This window comes from Cupressus sempervirens, chromosome 9, assembly GCF_028749045.1.
Source record: "Cupressus sempervirens isolate cs-2001-9-10 chromosome 9, ASM2874904v1, whole genome shotgun sequence".
In the NCBI taxonomy this organism is placed as follows: domain Eukaryota; kingdom Viridiplantae; phylum Streptophyta; class Pinopsida; order Cupressales; family Cupressaceae; genus Cupressus; species Cupressus sempervirens.
Window position 1 is genome coordinate 401,924,644 of NC_143126.1, and position 19,020 is coordinate 401,943,663.

At 36.1% G+C, this 19,020-nt stretch overlaps 1 protein-coding gene across 1 annotated transcript; it reads right to left on the reverse strand.

Annotated features, from left to right (window-relative positions):
* Positions 1 to 712: 712 nt before the first annotated feature.
* On the reverse strand, positions 713 to 16,217 carry CRB (chloroplast RNA binding protein). The gene is made up of 10 exons (XM_089800349.1): positions 15,749 to 16,217; positions 15,500 to 15,652; positions 3,361 to 3,447; positions 3,101 to 3,191; positions 2,536 to 2,590; positions 2,366 to 2,426; positions 1,870 to 2,091; positions 1,629 to 1,745; positions 1,427 to 1,516; positions 713 to 1,085 (listed from the first exon to the last, which is right to left on the reverse strand). The coding sequence occupies exons 1-10, from the start codon at positions 15,890 to 15,892 to the stop codon at positions 906 to 908; spliced, it is 1,200 nt and encodes a 399-aa protein (XP_089656475.1). The 5' UTR covers positions 15,893 to 16,217; the 3' UTR covers positions 713 to 905.
* Positions 16,218 to 19,020: the final 2,803 nt, after the last annotated feature.

Here is a 19,020-nt window from a genome sequence, read left to right on the forward strand (position 1 = left end):
CAAATTTAACCCAAATGGGGAATTATTGTCGAACGAGATTTGGCCACCAAAATAAGCTATCAAACTAATTTTTCATACCATTTGCAAACAAAATATATAACATTAGAAGCAAAGAGCACATCTACTTATGGGCCAATACTCAAAAAGAAATTTTCCCAAACTGCAATGTAAATGTTAGTTTTTAATGCTAGGATATCCTATAATATCCTCAGAGAAAAGCAATCTACCAATAAGGCAAGACAGGACAGAGCATATATGCATACGAAACCCTAATAGGGACATACTTCAACGATACAGCAAGCTTAAGGCTCCCAACATTTGTCGGAAAGAAAACAAAATAAATTACACTAGAGGAATGCCAAGGAAATCTATAACAGAGATAAAGCAAGATGAAATTACAATACCTAGCAGAGATCTTGCATGAGCTCTGCAGTTAACTAAAATTTGGAGGTTTAAACTAAGATTTTCAGACCTTGGTGATTCTGCCAACTGCAACATCCTCAATTCATGATGACCTGAACATTTTTTGAGGGCAAATGCTGCTTAAGATTTTTATCTGTAACTGTGTCAAGACTAAGATATACCAATCACTCATGTTTCCTATACACAAAAGGAAACTGAAATTGCATCCATAAAACTTGAAGCTAACAGAAGTCACTAAAAGGAGCATGGTCGTTTATTATGCAAGAATTATTGCAGGGACTTCATTCGATTTGTTACTATGAGATTAAATGGTATTGCCTTTTAAAATATGAATATCATTCTGATACAAACCTCTGAAAATCTGATCATTGATACACTGACATTCAAGAATCATTTCTCTCCTGGCTATTTCTCTTGTGATTAGCAATGAAGCTATGAATAGAAACACTCCTGCTCTATATGTTGCTTTAACTACAAACGGACTAACTTTGGAGTACAAGAGTTTTATTCAGAATCATATCATCCACTGAAAAGTCCGGCTCCTTTCGGAATTTGCCTCTTCCAAAATCCAGATTGTAGGAATCAGCAAGACCTTCCACAAGACCAAACTCTGGCTTCCAACCAAGATCTCTTTGGGCTTTCTCTATGGATGCAAAGAAATGCTACACATGAAAAGTTGTATTAGTCCAATAATAATAAGATTGACATTAATCCTGAGATTGGAAATCAGAAAACCAAGAAACATTGGTTATTTGGGTTCAATGATAATGTGTTGAATTTGGATTTAAACTTGTAGAGTTGATTCCCACATTTTTTTCTCAGATAAGGGGACCCACTTAGCATGCAAGCATTTCACCTTCTAAGTTCTTTTCCCATTGTCAAAGCATTGGGAACATAAAATGCCTTATAAGTCACCCATGGTTTGCAATTCTTTTCAATGTAGGAATGACCCATTATTGACAGGCCGATTGTGTAATGTCAACTAATTGAACTGTAAACTGACCTGATCTCGAAGAGGGAAAGACTTTTTCTTTCCAAAGTCAAATTCCTTTGGGTTGAAATGGATGATCTCAGGTTCAGGAAAACCAGCAGCCTGAAAAAAGGAATAATCACACAAAAATGCCAAACCAATGCATATATTCTCAACCAATTGCTCTCAACTTGATACTTAATGGATGATACTAATGAAGCACATCACTAGTTACCTTTGCACATGCTTTGACTAAACCATCAAAGGTGACATATTTAGATCCAGAAATATTGTAGACTTGCTTATAAGCTTTCTGATTCCCAAGAACCATCAAGAAAGCTCTGGCTAAATCCTAAAGCAAAAGAAAAAAACTAATTTATTTAACAATAAAAGATCATGCAATTCAATTTAAACTAAAGAACATATTGAGATATATGCCGAAATAAACAAAGCAGTAATGGCCAACAATTGCAGACCTTAACATGGCCTAGTTGACTGATTTGAAGACCAGAATTTGGAACTGGGATTGGTCGCCCAGCCTTTAGGCGGTGGAAGAACCATTCCTCAACAGGATTATAATTGAGTGGTCCATAAATATAAACTGGTCGTAATGATGTCCAATTGATACCTCTTTTGGAAAACAAATTCTCTGTATCAAGTTTTCCCTTGTGTCTGCTTTTAGGGTCAACTGCATCAATCTGTAGAGAACATTCACAAATGGCAAAAATTCTATTGCTATTAGAGACCTCAGGCTTCTGCAATCCATAATGTTGATAAGAAAATGGCTCCAGGAAAAATTACATATATACAAGAATAATTGTTAAGATTTGATAATAAGTATTGCATTTATGCATTTTATCCTGAAACAAATTCTCTTGCTCTAAGATACATAATGTTGAGTTATTCAAAACCCTTCTAACCAAACAACTCAGGTTACAGAAATTGGAAGGAAATGTCTACTTCGTGAATCACCTCAAAATGTGGGAGCATATCAGATTTGAGATAAACACCAGCAGAAGAGCAATAAATGTACCTATAGAGAAGAAAAGTGGATGATGAGGCATTGCTAGATCATGCAATGATATACTCGCTGCATACAGAAAGAAGATCTTGAAACTTGAAGCATGATAAAATATACATACTGTTCCAGGTTTGGCAAAGCATCCAAGATAGGTTCAGCTTCAACTGCCTCTCTTCCTGTTCAATGAAAATTCCAAAATACACTTATTTAGAGGAATCTGTTCCTTAATACAATCTATTTAAGATAATCAACGCCAGAAACTGCCAGGCTAATGTTTAAGAAAAAATCAAATTTCTATTTCAGACACTTTTGTTTCACTAGTCATCAACAAAAGAGTTTTCTGCTTTTATAGTAACATTAAGAGAATGGTCATTAGCAGAACACTTTCTTAAAATCAACAATAAAAAGGATACTGAATTTCAGAGCAAATTACAGATAAATCTTTGAAAAGTCTTCAAAAGCATAATACCAAATATTAAATAATGACTACCAACTTGATAAATTTGCTTATATATAAGTGGGTTACACACTTCACTCTGCCTAGTTACATGTGATCTTCGGTTCCACATACAGTTAACTCGGTTAATATAATCAATTAGTTTGAAAAAAAACTTCACACAAACATAACATTAAGGAACAAATAAACCTAAATAAAGAATCGCAATCTATTTAGTGGAAGCACTTACCATTTATATCATAAACAACCTCAAAACCAGACCCTGAAAGCTTGGTCTTTACAAATTCAAAGTCCTGACGGTCTCCTTTAATGTGCAACACCTAAACAAAGATAGAGCACACACTCTTATGAGCAACTAATAGAGCAGTATTGTTTAAAGCGAAAACGATAATCTATTTCTATGAATTGCTATCATTACTTTTTACCAATACAATTATCTCTAAGCCATCAAAAAGAAGAGGCACAAAGCAGCTAAATTCACAGTCATACTTTTGAAGAAAATTCGGCATACTCTTGATCTGACTCCTCTTCAAGCTGTTGTGAGATCGGGGCTTTGCCACGAGTAAATAAAGTTACCTGTCAATGAAGAAAACAACAAATGTCACCTCAGGACACAAATGTCAAATGTCAGTAGCATTTCAGTCCAAAAATTTAGAAACCTTGAACCTCTCAATGTAGAAAATTAATTTTTGACTTTGTAAGGAATATATAGCGAAGAGGCCAAAAAAATGGATCATGTACGGAACTCATGAGAATAGACTCTATGTTCTTAGTACTGGTGCTCAAAGATAATTCTCTGACTGTAGAAGATCATCGACGTGTGATTCCCCGGGAATGCCAAATTAGTACATCAGACAAGGTTCATGCTCAAGGTACAGATGCATCTGAGTCCTTGACAAGAGCAGGTAACTTTCCACACTTCTGGCTCTGCAAATCCAAGGGTGCTTTTTTGAGATGCAACAGGACAATAAAAGAAAAGTAGGAAGGAACAAGGTAACACGGCTTAGCTACACCCTTTCAAGCTTATAACCCACTTATTTGTGCCAAACTGTCCTCATACTTGCAGACCTGGGATCTTCAAACAGCAGATAGGACACTCAAAGGAAGCTAGGTTCAACTGTGGTGAATCTAGTGATATTCTCTGGGATGGCTCTCTGCGGACATGAAATATAATCTCCCAGGAGCACTTGCATTCTAAGAACATCTAAAACTGATCTACTACTAAAGATGTTTAAGTATTTTATCATTTTCATCAATTTGTCTGCTTGAAACTTTTGCCCTGATCACTGGTGACACAGTCAAAGGCTAACAGGCTGTGCAAGGAAGTGTTGCAACTGTGTAAGTCCCACCTCATGGATTCTACCCAAGAATCCATTTAGTCAGCTGCAGATTCCCTGTAGACAGCATTCAACCAGGTATTCAATCAACTCTAAATGCAAATAGTTGTGTCTTCAATTTAACTAGGGCTGGTGAACAAAAGCATGTCATAGAAATCCCACCAGACTAACTGAGTTTTGACTCTGATCCATACCCAAGAATAAAAGAGACATCAGATATAAAGAAATTACTTAACCATCCATAAGTCAATCCCTTATATTCCTCATATTAGTCTAAAAAGATTTTTATATTCAGTTATCAGGGACATGCTCCTAATACCAAAAGCTAACATAGACCAGACAAGATATCAGCAAATGTAATCTTATTAGTGCCAAAATAGTCAACTCCCAAAGATACAATGTTAACCATGGAGAACTTTCTATTGCGAGATTTCCTGATTATTTACCCTTCACAGATTTACAAGCAAAAAACTCTTTACACTGTCAAACTATAATATGCAGCATGGACACCAGTCCATACAAGAGACACCCACTTGCAAAAGAAGCCAAAGAGATCAGCCCTGAGACAAGAGGCCAAAAAATAGAAAGGGTCCAAAACCCACGAGCAGGAAACTAATATTAATAGCAATGAAAGCTATGCTCATTCAATGGGTGAACGGATAGTGTCCTCCTGTTGCATATCTCAAGTGTGGAGATCCCTGACCTACAGCTTATTTCAATCATAATTAATCCCAGTATGGCACTCAGAATGGTGAATCGAAAGAGTCAACACTATACTACCATAAATGACTGCAACAAACATGAAATATAATAAATCCATCAATTTGATCATCCTAACATGCTGCATGTTTGGTTATTGCTTGCATTCTTGGGGAAATGACTTGGGTTGCTGAAATGTCACTTAGAAGAGCATCTATTTCCAAGGTGTAACCATGACTTCCAGGCATTGGTCAAATAATGGTATGACTCATCCAACTCAGACTTCAATCCCCCAATATCCCTTGGCATTCATTTGAACAGACTTCCTCTTAACAGCAGGAGCACCATTCCTTATTCATATCAAGCTTACCCATAAAATCAGCTTCCAAACTTGCTGCATGTAGTTGATACCTACAGGTAAAGACACAAAGAAAAAGTAGTCCTCCCAAGAACTATCAGAGAAATGGCGTGAACAATAAAAACTCCCCCGAAAAACAATGGTTGAGGTCACGCATGAGGAGAACTAATGGCATGCAATGCACAATGCCTCTCCTCATAATGCACGAGGAAGAACATAGGCATGTCCCTTTAGTACCTTTCAAAATGCCAATGACTCGCCAGATTTGCCACATGGCATGATCCTTTCCACCTTGTCAAATATCTCATAAACATGGCAGAACCATCAAGTCAATCCTTAAATTTTCAGGTATTAACCCACAGTCGCCACCTTGAAGCCACTGAATTGAAGCTACTCAAAGGTTAATAGTCATTGCCTATGTGACAAGATTCATGTTCAATAAAGCTAAGATTGTGATCAAGTTGACAAAAATTAATATTTACCAAACAAATTTGTGATTGAATTCAGATTATATAAATCTGATTTCAATATTTTAACAATACTAAATTTGAATTTAGAAATTAAAAATAGAATTATATTCTATTAATTTGAATATTTTGTTAAAAACTTAAAATATATGAAATATAAATAATTGCCATAGTTACCAAGAGACTGAAGTTGCCACTGGTACAAGAGACTGGTATCAGTACTGATATGACTCTTCGAAATAGGAGACAAGGGGTACTTGGAGATGTCATTTTTAATATAATTTAATAAATCCAGATGACCTGCCCTAAAAGACGTTGCGAGCCTATTGAAAGAGACCATATGATGGCAAGTAAAATTAAATGCTCAAGAAAAAATAACATGCATCCCTCACAGATGAAAATTGATCTTTTTAGTTTTTTGGCATCAAAACAACAATAAACCTTTTTACGGTTTTCATTGCCACATTTTATTCTTCTACAAGTAGGAGATGCCTCATTTTCCACAGAAAATGGGAGGAGTCACCGAGATTCTATTCTCTGGTTTTCCTACTTTTGTGTCTTTCAGGACATCTTTAGTACCAGAGAGGTGTCTCAATCTTTGAGACACACTCTGGGGGTCAGAGATGCATATCCTAATAACTATGATATAATTTAAACAATGAAACTGTAATATATGTACTAATAACTGAAAAAATAAAATAAATATGTTTACATTATTACTTTTTAAAAAGTTGATGTATTAAATTTTATAAATCAAAAAATAAAATAAAGACAAAAGCTTAGCCTCAAGACAAATTATGCAGAACAAAAATAAGAAATAGTCTCAACACTAACCTCAATGCCAAGCTCACATTATAAATGAATGAGAATCCAACATCCACAAACCCAAAATACAGTAGTCTCGCTTCATGCATCTATTACCCATCCATGCTTCCATTAATCCACGCCAATGCCAAACTCACTATAAGCTCAAGTCTCAACAATATGAACAAACACAAAAGTTTTACGTCTATACTTTACAACAATAAGAACCCACCACTTTATTTAGAATTGTATTTTAATTAAAAAATTAAAGTTATTTTCCTTGCAATTTCATGGCAAATTAAAGCAACTTTTTAAATTTTTCTTTAAGTTCGCCAGACTTCAAACTTCACGGTTATCACATCATTCAATGCTACCATGAGCCCCATAAAACATCTTGGAGGTATCTTAGAACAAATAGAGCCGGAATTGAGAATTAATCTAGTTGCAAAAAGATTTGCATTTGTCCTCAATTGGAGTCAGACAGGCATTAAATTTGCACCCAAAGAAAAATTTTGACCCAAAATCCATTAGTTAATGAGACATGAAATCATTTCAGATCCATTCGTCTTCCTTTTAAGATATCCAAAATAAATCGATGGCTATCGAATTACCACCAAAGGAAACTAAGTGTGTACATTTATTACAAGGTTAGCTTGAGGATGCCACTACCACACAAACCTTGCCGCATCACAAACCCCTAGTCATTTTAGACACTGCCTTGGCAATAAACCGGATAACATTAATATTTTGGCATGAAAACCACTCAAAGTCACTAGTACTATATTAAAATATTTTTAAATTAAAATTAAATATTATTTTTTAATATTTGGAAAGGAAATTAGACCCATGGACCCTATTCGAAAAAGTATCTCAAGAAGGCACCTATCATTCATTGAAGTTGTGAATTTGCATCCAATTTTCAGATTTGAACAGTTCATTCGATCTAGGACATCCAAAGCTGAAAGCCCTTGGTTTCCTTAGGGTTTGAGAGGACAAGAACTCTCTTGAACTCCACATTTGGGATCAAGGATGAAAAACCTTGTTTCTCAATGGGAAGATACCATATGGGGATAATGCTTGTGCTTACTTGTTGAGAAGTTGAAATCACTTTCCATTTTGCTAAAATGTCACTACTGATTTGTTAAAGATTTCATCCTTTAAAAGGTTATAGATTTTGGATATTGCTGCTACAATGTTTTATTACCAGATCGGCATTCTTTAGATCACACAACATTTTGGAAGGCCACTGCACTGAAAAGTCGGATCTAAAATTCTAATGCAGGTTTTGAAGACCAAGCTTATTTGTTTAGAAGCCATTTTACATACTTTCCAGCTGTCATATCCCTCGCAAGGCAGTCATATAGTGATATCACATTATGGAGGACTTCTTGATCATTTTGGGAAGTGAAACGATTTAGAATTCAAATTACATCTGTGTGGACTGTCAGAAGATTGATGCAGAAGACAAGCTAAAGGTATCACGGGCAGCAAATGGTGGAGGAATTCTCAATATATTATTGTTGTTAGAGCATTTTCTGTCATCATGTGATGGGTTCTAGCTTCAACATTGTTTATTCCAATCAAGTCAATTCATCGTTATAGCTATTGTACTATGTTCCAACTGCTTATTTTACTGATCCCATGGGTTTGGACTGATGTTAATCCAGCATGAGCAGCCATAGACCTGTCGGTTTGACAAGATCTCTTTGCTTAATATTGTGTGTAGGAGGTTTCATCTATTGGGGTTATCATGTATCATTATTCCAACCTACATATCACTGTTTTGGAAGAAACTTCAAGTAACACATGATTGCTGCACCTAGCAGGAATTCCAGCATTTGGAAAAAGAATTCCTCAATCATAACCTCTAATGGAGAATCTTAATCTTATATTGGAGGAATTCCAGCCTATTATCGAGATTGAGGCATTTTCTCTTGATACAGGAAGATTTTTGGCCCTTACATTCTAATGCTGAGCAAGAGAATTTAAATTTGCAGCTATGGTATGACAGTTATATGGAATATTTTGATAATTTCATATTTTGAACTGATGACAACTGTCATTAGCAGTCGTAGACCTCCTGGTGTCTAAAAACTCTATTTCTTTAATGCTGAGTATAGGAGTCCTTGCCCATTGAAGTCACCAAGTGCTAATAAACCAGAAAATATATGACTGTCACGGCCATTTTCCAACTCAGATACATAACATTTGTCAAAAGGTACACCTTGGGATATCATGATAAGTACAAGGTAATTATTATAGTAGTAATAGAAAAGAGGAGAGCGTAGTCCGTGGCATGCATTGGTTATACTTATTACTTGTTTGAGAAGCTCATTGCTGAGGAGAAGATTAAGGTGAAGGGAGCTATGTGTCAAGCTAGTTATCCTATTAGGGAAATCATGGGCATCACATGGAGACAAAACAAGTTCACACAAAAATCAGAGTGGTGCAGTGTAAGCATGGTGAAGTAGCATTAAACTTAGAATTCTGTGCAAAGATTTACCCAAAAGGATGGAAAAGGGCAAGTATTAATGACCTCCTACCACCCAAGAAAGGCAGGAACATACTTGGGACAGCCATGTACAAAACTTTCATCCCCAATGCTGCTACCATAATCATTATCAGCCTCCACACCACTTAGATACAATTAATTTTGCAGGGAATTCTAATCATAAGAAGGAAAATGTTACCAGTCATGAAGAACTGCATGCTAGCCCAATTCAAAGGAATATCCTTGATCAAAGAAGTTGAAAAAGGGTTTCCACAGAAGCGAATCATCATTTCAGCCACCATGGTACTTAATTGGGTAGGATTTCAGGTGAATTCTGATTGGTCATAATTATTTTGAGCCCTTACACAATGTGATTTAAACTCTTATTGGAAAGTCTACATTGCAATCTCATTGAGGTCAGAGGATCTTACAAGCTGGATCATTAAGCTCAAATGAGTGTCCCAGTGTCCCCATCACATGGGAAGAACCCTAGAAGTACAACAGAAACATGATAATTGCTTCCTAAGTTGTAAAGATTACCTACAACCATTAAAGAGGATGGAAACTGGGAGATGTCCTACTCGTATCAAATGATCCAAGTTATCCCACATAAAAGGAGCAAGATCTAGATGCTATAGCATGATTCATAGTGTCAGCACAGAGGTATCTGAGTGTCCTAGATTGCTTGGTGATATTTGGTAGGGGTTATTTCATTTAAAAGGAACAAGATCTGGACTTTATGGGCATTACAACATGATTCATCTTTTGGGTTTTCTATTGTTCATGGGCAAGCAATTCTAGGAAGGATGAACAGACGTGTCCAATTTTTGAACTAAAATAATCAATAATACTATTTAGTTTAGAAAAACATAATAATTTTATTACAATTGAAGTAAAAGGTGTTATTAGACAATAATATTAAACTAAGAGGATTTTTAGTCCTTAAAAAATTCAAAATCATTATTAATTACTCAGAAAAGAGTTTAGGACCCAAGGGCCCAATTTTAAAAGTTATATCGAGGAGGTATCTATCTCATTGGGGAATTATTCAAGTTATCCTTTTGCATTCAATTTTTATATTTGAGTGATCTTGGGCAACCAAGGACAAACACCTTGGTTTCCTCAAGGTTTGAGAGGATGAAAACCCTCTAATATTCCACACTGGGATAAGGACAAAGACCTTTCCCATTTTTTGTGATTCAATCCAAGGATCATGCTTTTACTGATTTGTTTAGAACTTGAAGACACTTTCCAGCTTGCTGCAAAGTCGCTAGATCGATTTGTTAAAGATGTCATCCTTTGGAGGGTGTTCTGCTGCTTCTATACAGTCACAGCAATGATTGGATGAAGGTTGCAGCATTCTGAAGATTGTGTATTGCTTCTAGGATGTTGCTACAGTTTTATATCATTATATCAGCAATTCTTGACTCAGCATCATTTTGGGAGGCCACTATATTGGAGAGTTCGATCAAAATTGTATGGCAGGTTTTGGAGGAGAGATTATTTGTTTGGAGGCTGTTTTACCTCCTTTACAGCTGCTGCTACTCCTTACAGGTAAGGTACAGCTGTACAGTGCTATCCCCTCGTGGAAGACATCTTGATCATTTTGGGAAGTGAAATCATCCAGAATTCAAACAGGTTTATTTATAGCTTTTCTAATGTTCCAAAGCTTCATAATCGGATTCTTTATGAACAGTGTTAGAGATTTCTATATTCATTTTGATTCTGATCTAATGCACTTGTGTTCCTGTCATTCATTCCCAGTCAAGTCTTGTAATCAGATTTAATACACCAGTTAGTGTTGATGTTTTCATGCTTATTCCAGCTCAGATATAGCATGTGTTTGTGTCTTTCTGAAGTTGCCCGTCATTGCAACATTCTATTGGGGTTTGAGCTAATTTCTTAGAAACAGTAGAACACCATTCTGATTTAATTACTCAAAAGTCAGAAAATTTAGAATTCATTAAAAATCACAATATTTTGAAAATACTTAATAGGGGACATCACATCTATGTCCTTGATGAGAGCTACTCTCTGCACGTCTAGCTCTGCAAAACCGAGGCCTACCCAAGATCCTATCAGAAAATTATGAGAACGAAAAGGAACAAGGTAATTCCCACGTTAGTTAAAACCTTTCATGAGGACAGACATATTATTAATGGTAATTACCCCTCATGTTAGCTAACTGGACTTGCAAACCCAAGATATCCGGATTGCAAATAGCAAATGGAACACTCAAAGAATTCAAGGTTAAAGTTTAATGATATTCTTTTAGATGGCTTTCTATGGATATATCAATTAGAGTCTCCCAAGAATACATGCACCATGAGATGAACACCCAAAGTTAATCTACAGCTAAAGATGTTTCCAAAATTTTATCAGGTTGCCTACTTGAGATAGGTGCCTTGACTATTGGTAACAAAGTCAAAGATTGATGGAAGTGAGTGCGTGTGTGTGGGGGGAGGGGGGGGTTGTGTTGAAAATCTTACCTCGCCGAAATTACACAAGCATCCAATCAATCTAGTAGATTCATCCTAGATGACATTCAACTTGGATCCGACTAGCTCTAATGACAACTAGTTGAAGACCTTAGTCAAAGCAAGTCAACTAAAGTGTGTTGCAAGATCCCACAACTAACTGTGTTTTCACTCTAAACCATATCCAAAAATTAAAGACATCAAATTAAAAAAATAAATCATCCATCCACAAAACAATCCACTACATCACTCATGATTTTTGAAAAGTTTTCACATTCAATAACTAGGCATTGGTTTGCTAAGAACGTGTTTACAATAATGATGATAAATCTATATCCAAATGACTAAACTGACCTTGCCTTAAATAGTTGTTTTTATAGCTAGTCCTCACAGCTAGAATGAGAAAGAAGGAAGGTTTGGCCTGGGCCCCTGCTCAGTCTGGCTTGGGTTCGGAGTCTGGAGCTCCGACATGGATCCATCAGTTTCGGCAAGAACCCACACCAAAAGGGTAAATTTTGCAATTTTTTATGTTTTTCTCTTAGATATTTACATTGGTTAGATATTCTTATTACATAAAGTGTACTACATGTCCAATTGTGTGCAGTACTCACATGGGTTGGATTCATAGGAAAATTACCACTATTATTTGCATTTATGTGGATTAATTTTTTTATGTCTGTAAGTTGTAGCTTCTTTTTGCTTTGATGCCTGCTACAAAAATGAAGATACTAACAAAACAGAATTTGGTTATCCTTGAAATTCATGTTTCATTAGGCAAAAAACCATGCTGAATTCTATTAGTTCTTTGATGTATTATCTTTTAATCATTTTTTAATAGATGTCTTCTATGAAAATGGAGATGCTGGTTGAAAGAGTTGGTTACTCTTGATGTGAAATTTAGATTCCATTAGATAAATACCATGCTTTGTGGTGTATTGTTCTCAGTTGTACTTTTCTTTAGATATTTTCAATAGCTTTTAATATTTATGTTGTTAGATTTTCATCTCATCGTTAGACCAATCAATTATTGGACTTGGAGGGTCTATGTACTGCAAAGATTTTGACAGTGTAACATTAGTTTCCATTTTGTATTATATAGATACCTTAAGATGCTCTGTTTTCATTCTTATAACATAGAGAGCGCTGTATGTACATCGGAATGATATTTTTCTTAAATTCTCTATCTAGATAGATAATTTTGACTAGTTTTCTCTTTTTTTACAATAAATATCCATTGTTTACTTCACAGTGGATACTTTGGCCTCTTTCATACAAGGGCCATGTATTCAGTCACACTACAACTCAGAATATGATACAATGATATCCCCACACTTAACAAGGATAACACAATGGAGGCACTAGAATAAACTAACACAATGCTATCATGATGCAAGATTTATGTTATGAACTCTGTTACACCCACTATGCAAGGTACAGTCAACACAAAAATATGGACTGCAAATGCAGAATTCACATGATGCAGATGGCCCAAATCAACTCCTTCATAATGCCACAAGGCAACAAGCCATACAGGTTCTCATATGAATACAATGAACAATGCAAATCTGGGGACATGAGTCATTAACCCAAAAGAACTAACAAAATGATTTCACATATGCAACAATGTACTCTCACAAAGACCAATGCATAATGCACTCAATGCAAGTACAAAAATGCCAAGATATCATGACAATAAATCATTTAATCTCTTCAACCTTTAAACCCAGCACTCACTCTATACAGTTTACAATGCTCAATCAGGAGCAAATCAATAGACATTCAAGTCAAGTAAAACCATGTCCTTCAAAACCATTGACCTCACATTTACTTTTTTGTACTAAGTTTTCTAAAACTTATATATTTTGCCCATGTGCAATTCACAAATACCAATGTTACATACAACTTTACAAATGGGCCCAAATAAATATTTAATGCGGCTAAACAAATCACCTACAGACCATCCCAATCCAAGATCCAAAGCTTCAGCTGACAGAAGCACCTCCAATATTGTGGTGCTTAGCACACTAGTCCAGCATTTTTAGGCTCAGATTTCAGTAGCAGGTTCCTTTTTGTATCTTCCTTCCAATCTGTACTTCTGTACTGACTTTTCGTTTTGCATCTCGTTGTATTTTATTGGCCAGTGGAACATATGTCTCGTTTACTTTTATTTTCTTGCTGCTTTGTGAGCAAGTGCAGTCTGATAACCCTGAGCAATCTTGAATCTACCCAAAGATTCTTTATTTTGGTTTCAATTGGCCAAATGTGACTTGTTGATCAAGATTCTTGTGCTTGACTTTGTTTGACCACACAACGTGGTGTCCCCCTAAAAAACATCTAGTGAAACTTGGCCTTCCAGAGTAAGCCAGATAAAAGTTTTCCTATGTCACCAAGCTAACTCGACATGGCCTAAAAAGGGTTTCTCCTAATAGTCTCCCATAGTGCAGACTTAGAGCCCCAGCTCTGAGTCCTTATCTCTATCTAGGATTCTATGGCTTGTTGTGACACGACCCCAGGAAGTGACATGACCCCAGACTTCACTATAAAGATTTCCTGCATTTACACAAAGACAGCACTAAGATAAGGTTTTCACATTAAAACATAGTTTGGAGTTTCCTGATGGGGGGACACGGGGTTGGAGGGACAGATTTTGGGGATTGGGGGACCCAGAGCCTAAATTTAACAACACAGAGCAGCACTGATATATAAATTGAGGTGAAATGAAATATTTAAGGCAATTTTTGTAATATAACATCTCTTTTAGTGTTCTATTAAATGTATACTAGTTTTTATGAAGTTAAAAGTTCATCACTATGTCATGGCAAGTGCCATATAGCAAGTAACTCGACAGCATCCCCATTGGATGTGGAAAAGGTGGTGGTGGTGTGAGAGGATGTTTCTCGGAGTCCCCAAGTCTTGGAAATGTACCCCTACTGGGGAGAGGATTTTTGGGGGGAGACACCTCTTCTTCGAATAATGCATTAAAATAAAATTTTGGGGAGGAAGGTAGGGGGACCAAAGCAACCATCCAAACTGGAAGTACGCGAAAATCAAACAAACTCCACGGAAACACCAAGGTCAAACCCGGGAAGAAAAACAAAGTCCAAAGCATGGAAATGGCTTAAGATGGTTTCTATAAGAAGTAAAAGTTCATAAGAATGGTATCACTAAAACAAGGAACTAGGGACCAACGCAAATGAACCAGAATCCATCAGAGGTGTGGTCCAACACTTAGCAGGACAATTTAGGACAGTGTTCAATAATTAGACTAGGTCAGGTGTCAAAGCTCATTGTAAAAAGCTTTTCAGTTGTAATCAGTCCAACAAACTGTGAAATGAATATAACTATCATGATCAATGCAGCCTTGGATTAAAACTTAAGGTTGATAACGTTGCAGTTTACAAGCTGGAAAAGTTTTCGCGGCCTTCTTATGACCTATTCGAATGGTAGGGAAGTTATCTTGGTTCAAGCTTGCCACCGGGATCAATTCTACTTGGACTTCAACCAAAAGGCGAACGGGATGAAAGAGTCATCCCCATATAGCATGCCAGTCACAATTCGTCCAACAAGTTCTATGACCATAGTGGATGGGACCTTGGTTCGTGGGTAAAGACAATGACAGTCTCAAGCTGTGACGGTATTTGCGGCATTCAGAATTGCCCATATCAAGAGTGCGGGCTTTCTCCATGTATATAGGGATGTGTCTATACTGTTGATGTGGCCCATCAAAGCTGGGAAAGCTGCTGTCTCTCAAATTTCCCAGTTGCAGTCTCCCTCACCAATAGCATTAGTATAAATGGGATCAAATCATCATTGGAAAAAGCATTTTCCAGTTGCAATCACTTCAACCAAGCTCTAAAATTGCTTTAAAAAAACAGTGCAGCCAATTAACCCAGCCTTCAAAATGATCCACACCCAGCAGATGAGAATAACTCAATAGCGAAAAAATCCACTGCTTAAGTATGCTAGTTATTAAAATAAATTGAAGTTAAGCGTACCTCGTGACCTGCCCCCACCAGTAGGCGTGACAAGTAAATTCCAATGAAACGGGTGCCACCCATGACTAATATCTTCTTTGGTGATGCTGAAGATGACATAGCGGTGACCCGCACTGGTCTCCTAAAACTGCTTGACAATCTGTAGGCCTTAAACTGCATGATAAAAATAATAATTAATTTTCTCTGCCGGTTGAAAAATCACACAAATCTCGAAATTTAGTACAGCGTTATGTTGGTGAATATACAGACCTGGTGGGATTCATTCTCCAAGCGGAGGCCATTTGAAGGGAAGGGATTCCCGCTGAAAGAAGAGGGCCTTGGTCCTTTAGGAAATGCTTTTGCAATGGCGGTGAAATGGCAGTGTTGCTGGTTCACAATGCTCATGGTTGCCATTGGATTTTTGCAGAGAAAGCGTGAGAGACGGAGGCATAACAGAAGGATGAGCTGTCTTCTTGGCCACAAACACAAGATGAGGAAAGAGAATAAACACAAGGTGAGGGAGGAAGATCAGCCCATCCATGTCCGTGGAATTATTCGTCGTTTCCTCACATAGCTTTGGAATTTTACTCAGAACCAGTAAAAATGTGCTTTTAATTTTTTTAATTTTTGGTCGTCAGTGAGCAATTTTCACGCATGTACGGATCTCCCGATTCATCAAATGCTAGTATATATTGGTTTTTTTTCTCGAAAAAAAGAAGGGATAAATGTTCTTCGGTTTGAAATGAAATGAGAGAGTTAAATGAGACTAAGTAGTGTAAGTGACCCCAAAAATAACTTTAGTCTAAGCAATTTTATAGTTTCTTCTATTTTCAATTTTCTAGTATGGATCTTAACTTTAAAACACTAGGAGTTTGATTGCTCTTATCTACTTCAAATATACTACATATGGTGTCCGCTTTCAAGATGACATCATAATAAATTTCAATGTTATCATACACTCACTCTAAGAGAAAATTTCATATCTAGATGATGAGATCCTATCTTCAATTGTGTTATGATGAGATCATGTCCTCCATTGTGCCACTAACAACCTTGCAATTCTTTTAAAAGTGGCACCTAGATATGCTTTCTCACCATGTTCCTTAGTTGGGTTGAATTCTGAAATGTAGTAAGGCTTTTTTCTACCAATGTTATTATTCCACATGGCACTCTAAAACTTCTATATAACTTTTTTATGTCCACATTTTTGTTAGGCCATTCATGTAACTTGATGTTTCATTTATCCAACCATTTAATATTGTGCTTCACCAAGTTTTATTTTTGTTGTTAATAGCCTCCCCTTTCACAACTTTTGGCTAGCAATGGTCATGCATGTTTTCAACCTTCTTTAAGTAACTAAGTAGCTGAATTATCCTTGAAGCCTCTAATGGAAAAACCCTAGCCTTTGCTAAAAGAATTTCATAAGGTACAAAGGTTTTAACTTTGAGATTGCTTGTGATTAAGTGTTTCTAAATTCTATCTATTTGTCTACATCCACATTTTGACACATTCCCCCCGAACCTCATAGACATAAAGAACTATTGATGTGACCAAAAAACCAAAAAGAGTCTTCTTGGTTTTTTATCTTGTAGTTCTATTGTCCTACATCTATTATGAAGTAGAAATGAAGTTTTCCAACCTCCTTGTATCCTTTTCGCTCTACATGTCTCCTAATTGAGCTTATAATAGAAGTCAATTCCTAGATACTTATATTTCCTTCACAATTTCTAATGAAGTTTCCTTCAAAAAGGAATGTAATATGCTTTTGTTTTCTCCTTAAAGAGAAAAACATGATTTTGGTTTTGGTAATATTCACCTGCATCCCAACTTCCTAGCAAAATTTCTCTAAGGCCCCTAAATGATCTCTTAGCCCTTGAACCATTTTTTATATCAAAATAAGATCATCAATTTACAAAAGAAGCTTCACCAAATACCTTGCCAAATGAACACCCTCCCCTCTATTTTGTTTAACCAAGTTTCTAGTTTATTAATGTACAACCCAAACAAGGTCGGAGATAAAGGACATCTATGTTTAACACCAATGTCACTACAAAAACATTCAGACATTCCTTCACTAGTTATGATTTTGGGTCTAACTATTTCATATAATCTATGCATTGTTGCTTTATACTCATCTCTAATACCCAATTCTTTAATTATGTTCCATAGCTTGTCTCTAAGTACCATGTCAAAGGTTTTCTTGAAGTTTGAAAAATAATAATAACCTTCTCCCCCCGATTGTTTTCTCTACTATGTGCCAAAGAGTGATGCAATGATCAATGGTGGAGTTTCTGGGTCTAAAACATGCTTGTCATCTTGCTATTTTACCCTCACCTTCTACATAGTTGCTAATTTTGCATTCTATCATGCTCCCAAAAAGTTTTCCAAGAAGTAGGTTAACCATAATAGTGTGGTAGTTCAATGGATTATTAACATTCTCATTCTTGAAGAGAGGAATAATCACACCAGTTGTCCAATCTATTTAGAAACCCTCACAAGTAACACGATTGAAGATACCCTTTATGTGAGGCTTGAGGATTTCTTCATTTTAAAATTTCATCTTGTTGCCCATCAATATCTCTAGCTTTACCACTTGCCAATTTTTTTATCCCTATCTTGATATTATGCACTATGAAGATTTCCTCCATTGTATTCACAATAGGAGCAGGGTTCTCCTCTTATGGGTGTTCATAGAGAAACTCTGAATATTCAAGCCATTGTGCATCTGTATTATTGTTATTTATTTATTTTCTTTCTTGTTGTTATTCTTTCCAAAAAAATTTGGGGTCGTGATATCCAATGGATATTAACTTTTCTCTTCTTTTTTTAACGTACTCTTATTTTTTGTGTGAATCAATTTTGTATACCACTTCTTGATTTCTTTGTTTATGTCTTTTCCTTTCATAGATCTCTTTGTTTCTTTACACTCCTCATTGTATGATGGATTTGTCATGAAAGTGTTAGTAGCCATCTTTTTGACGTGTGATCTTTTACATGCATTTAAATCCTTGTGAATCATAATGGTTAGCAAGATGCTATGGATTGGTTCACATTCCTCATCAACCTTGTCAACCACCAAGTGGTTATTTCTTTAATGGAGTTGTTGCTTAAGAATTGTGTTGAAGATGACTTTATTCTCTTGACTTAAAAGGATTTTTTCTTTGTTGGTTGTTGTCTTTTGCATGTGAGGATCATGTTTATTGTATGGGTTGTTTGAAGCAAAGTCTAGCTTATTATATAGAGGCATGTGATCAGAATTCATCTCTATGGGGCATACACCAAACTTAAACTCAAACACTCTAGCTATAAGATTTTGTGAACAAATTACATAGTCAACCATACTCTAGCCATTATACATTTTGCACGTAATACCCCCTTTATTTTCACTAACTTCTTGATCTGTAGCAAATAATTTTTTGGTCTTAGTCGGTACTTAGAGGGGGGTGAATTAGTACTGACTCCAAAATGTGTTATTCTCCCAACCATTTCAAATACACTAAAAAACAACCATTTAAATACCTATACAACTATAAGTGCTAGTA

Excerpts from the sequence above, each read along its gene's own strand:
- CRB (XM_089800349.1), bottom strand. The coding sequence starts at position 15,892 with ATGGCAACCATGAGCATTGTGAACCAGCAACACTGCCATTTCACCGCC. Across the intron at positions 2,427-2,535 it reads GCTTTGCCAAACCTGGAACA|GTACATTTATTGCTCTTCTG; the intron begins GTATGTATATTT and ends TCTTCTCTATAG. Across the intron at positions 2,092-2,365 it reads ATATGCTCCCACATTTTGAG|ATTGATGCAGTTGACCCTAA; the intron begins GTGATTCACGAA and ends TGTTCTCTACAG.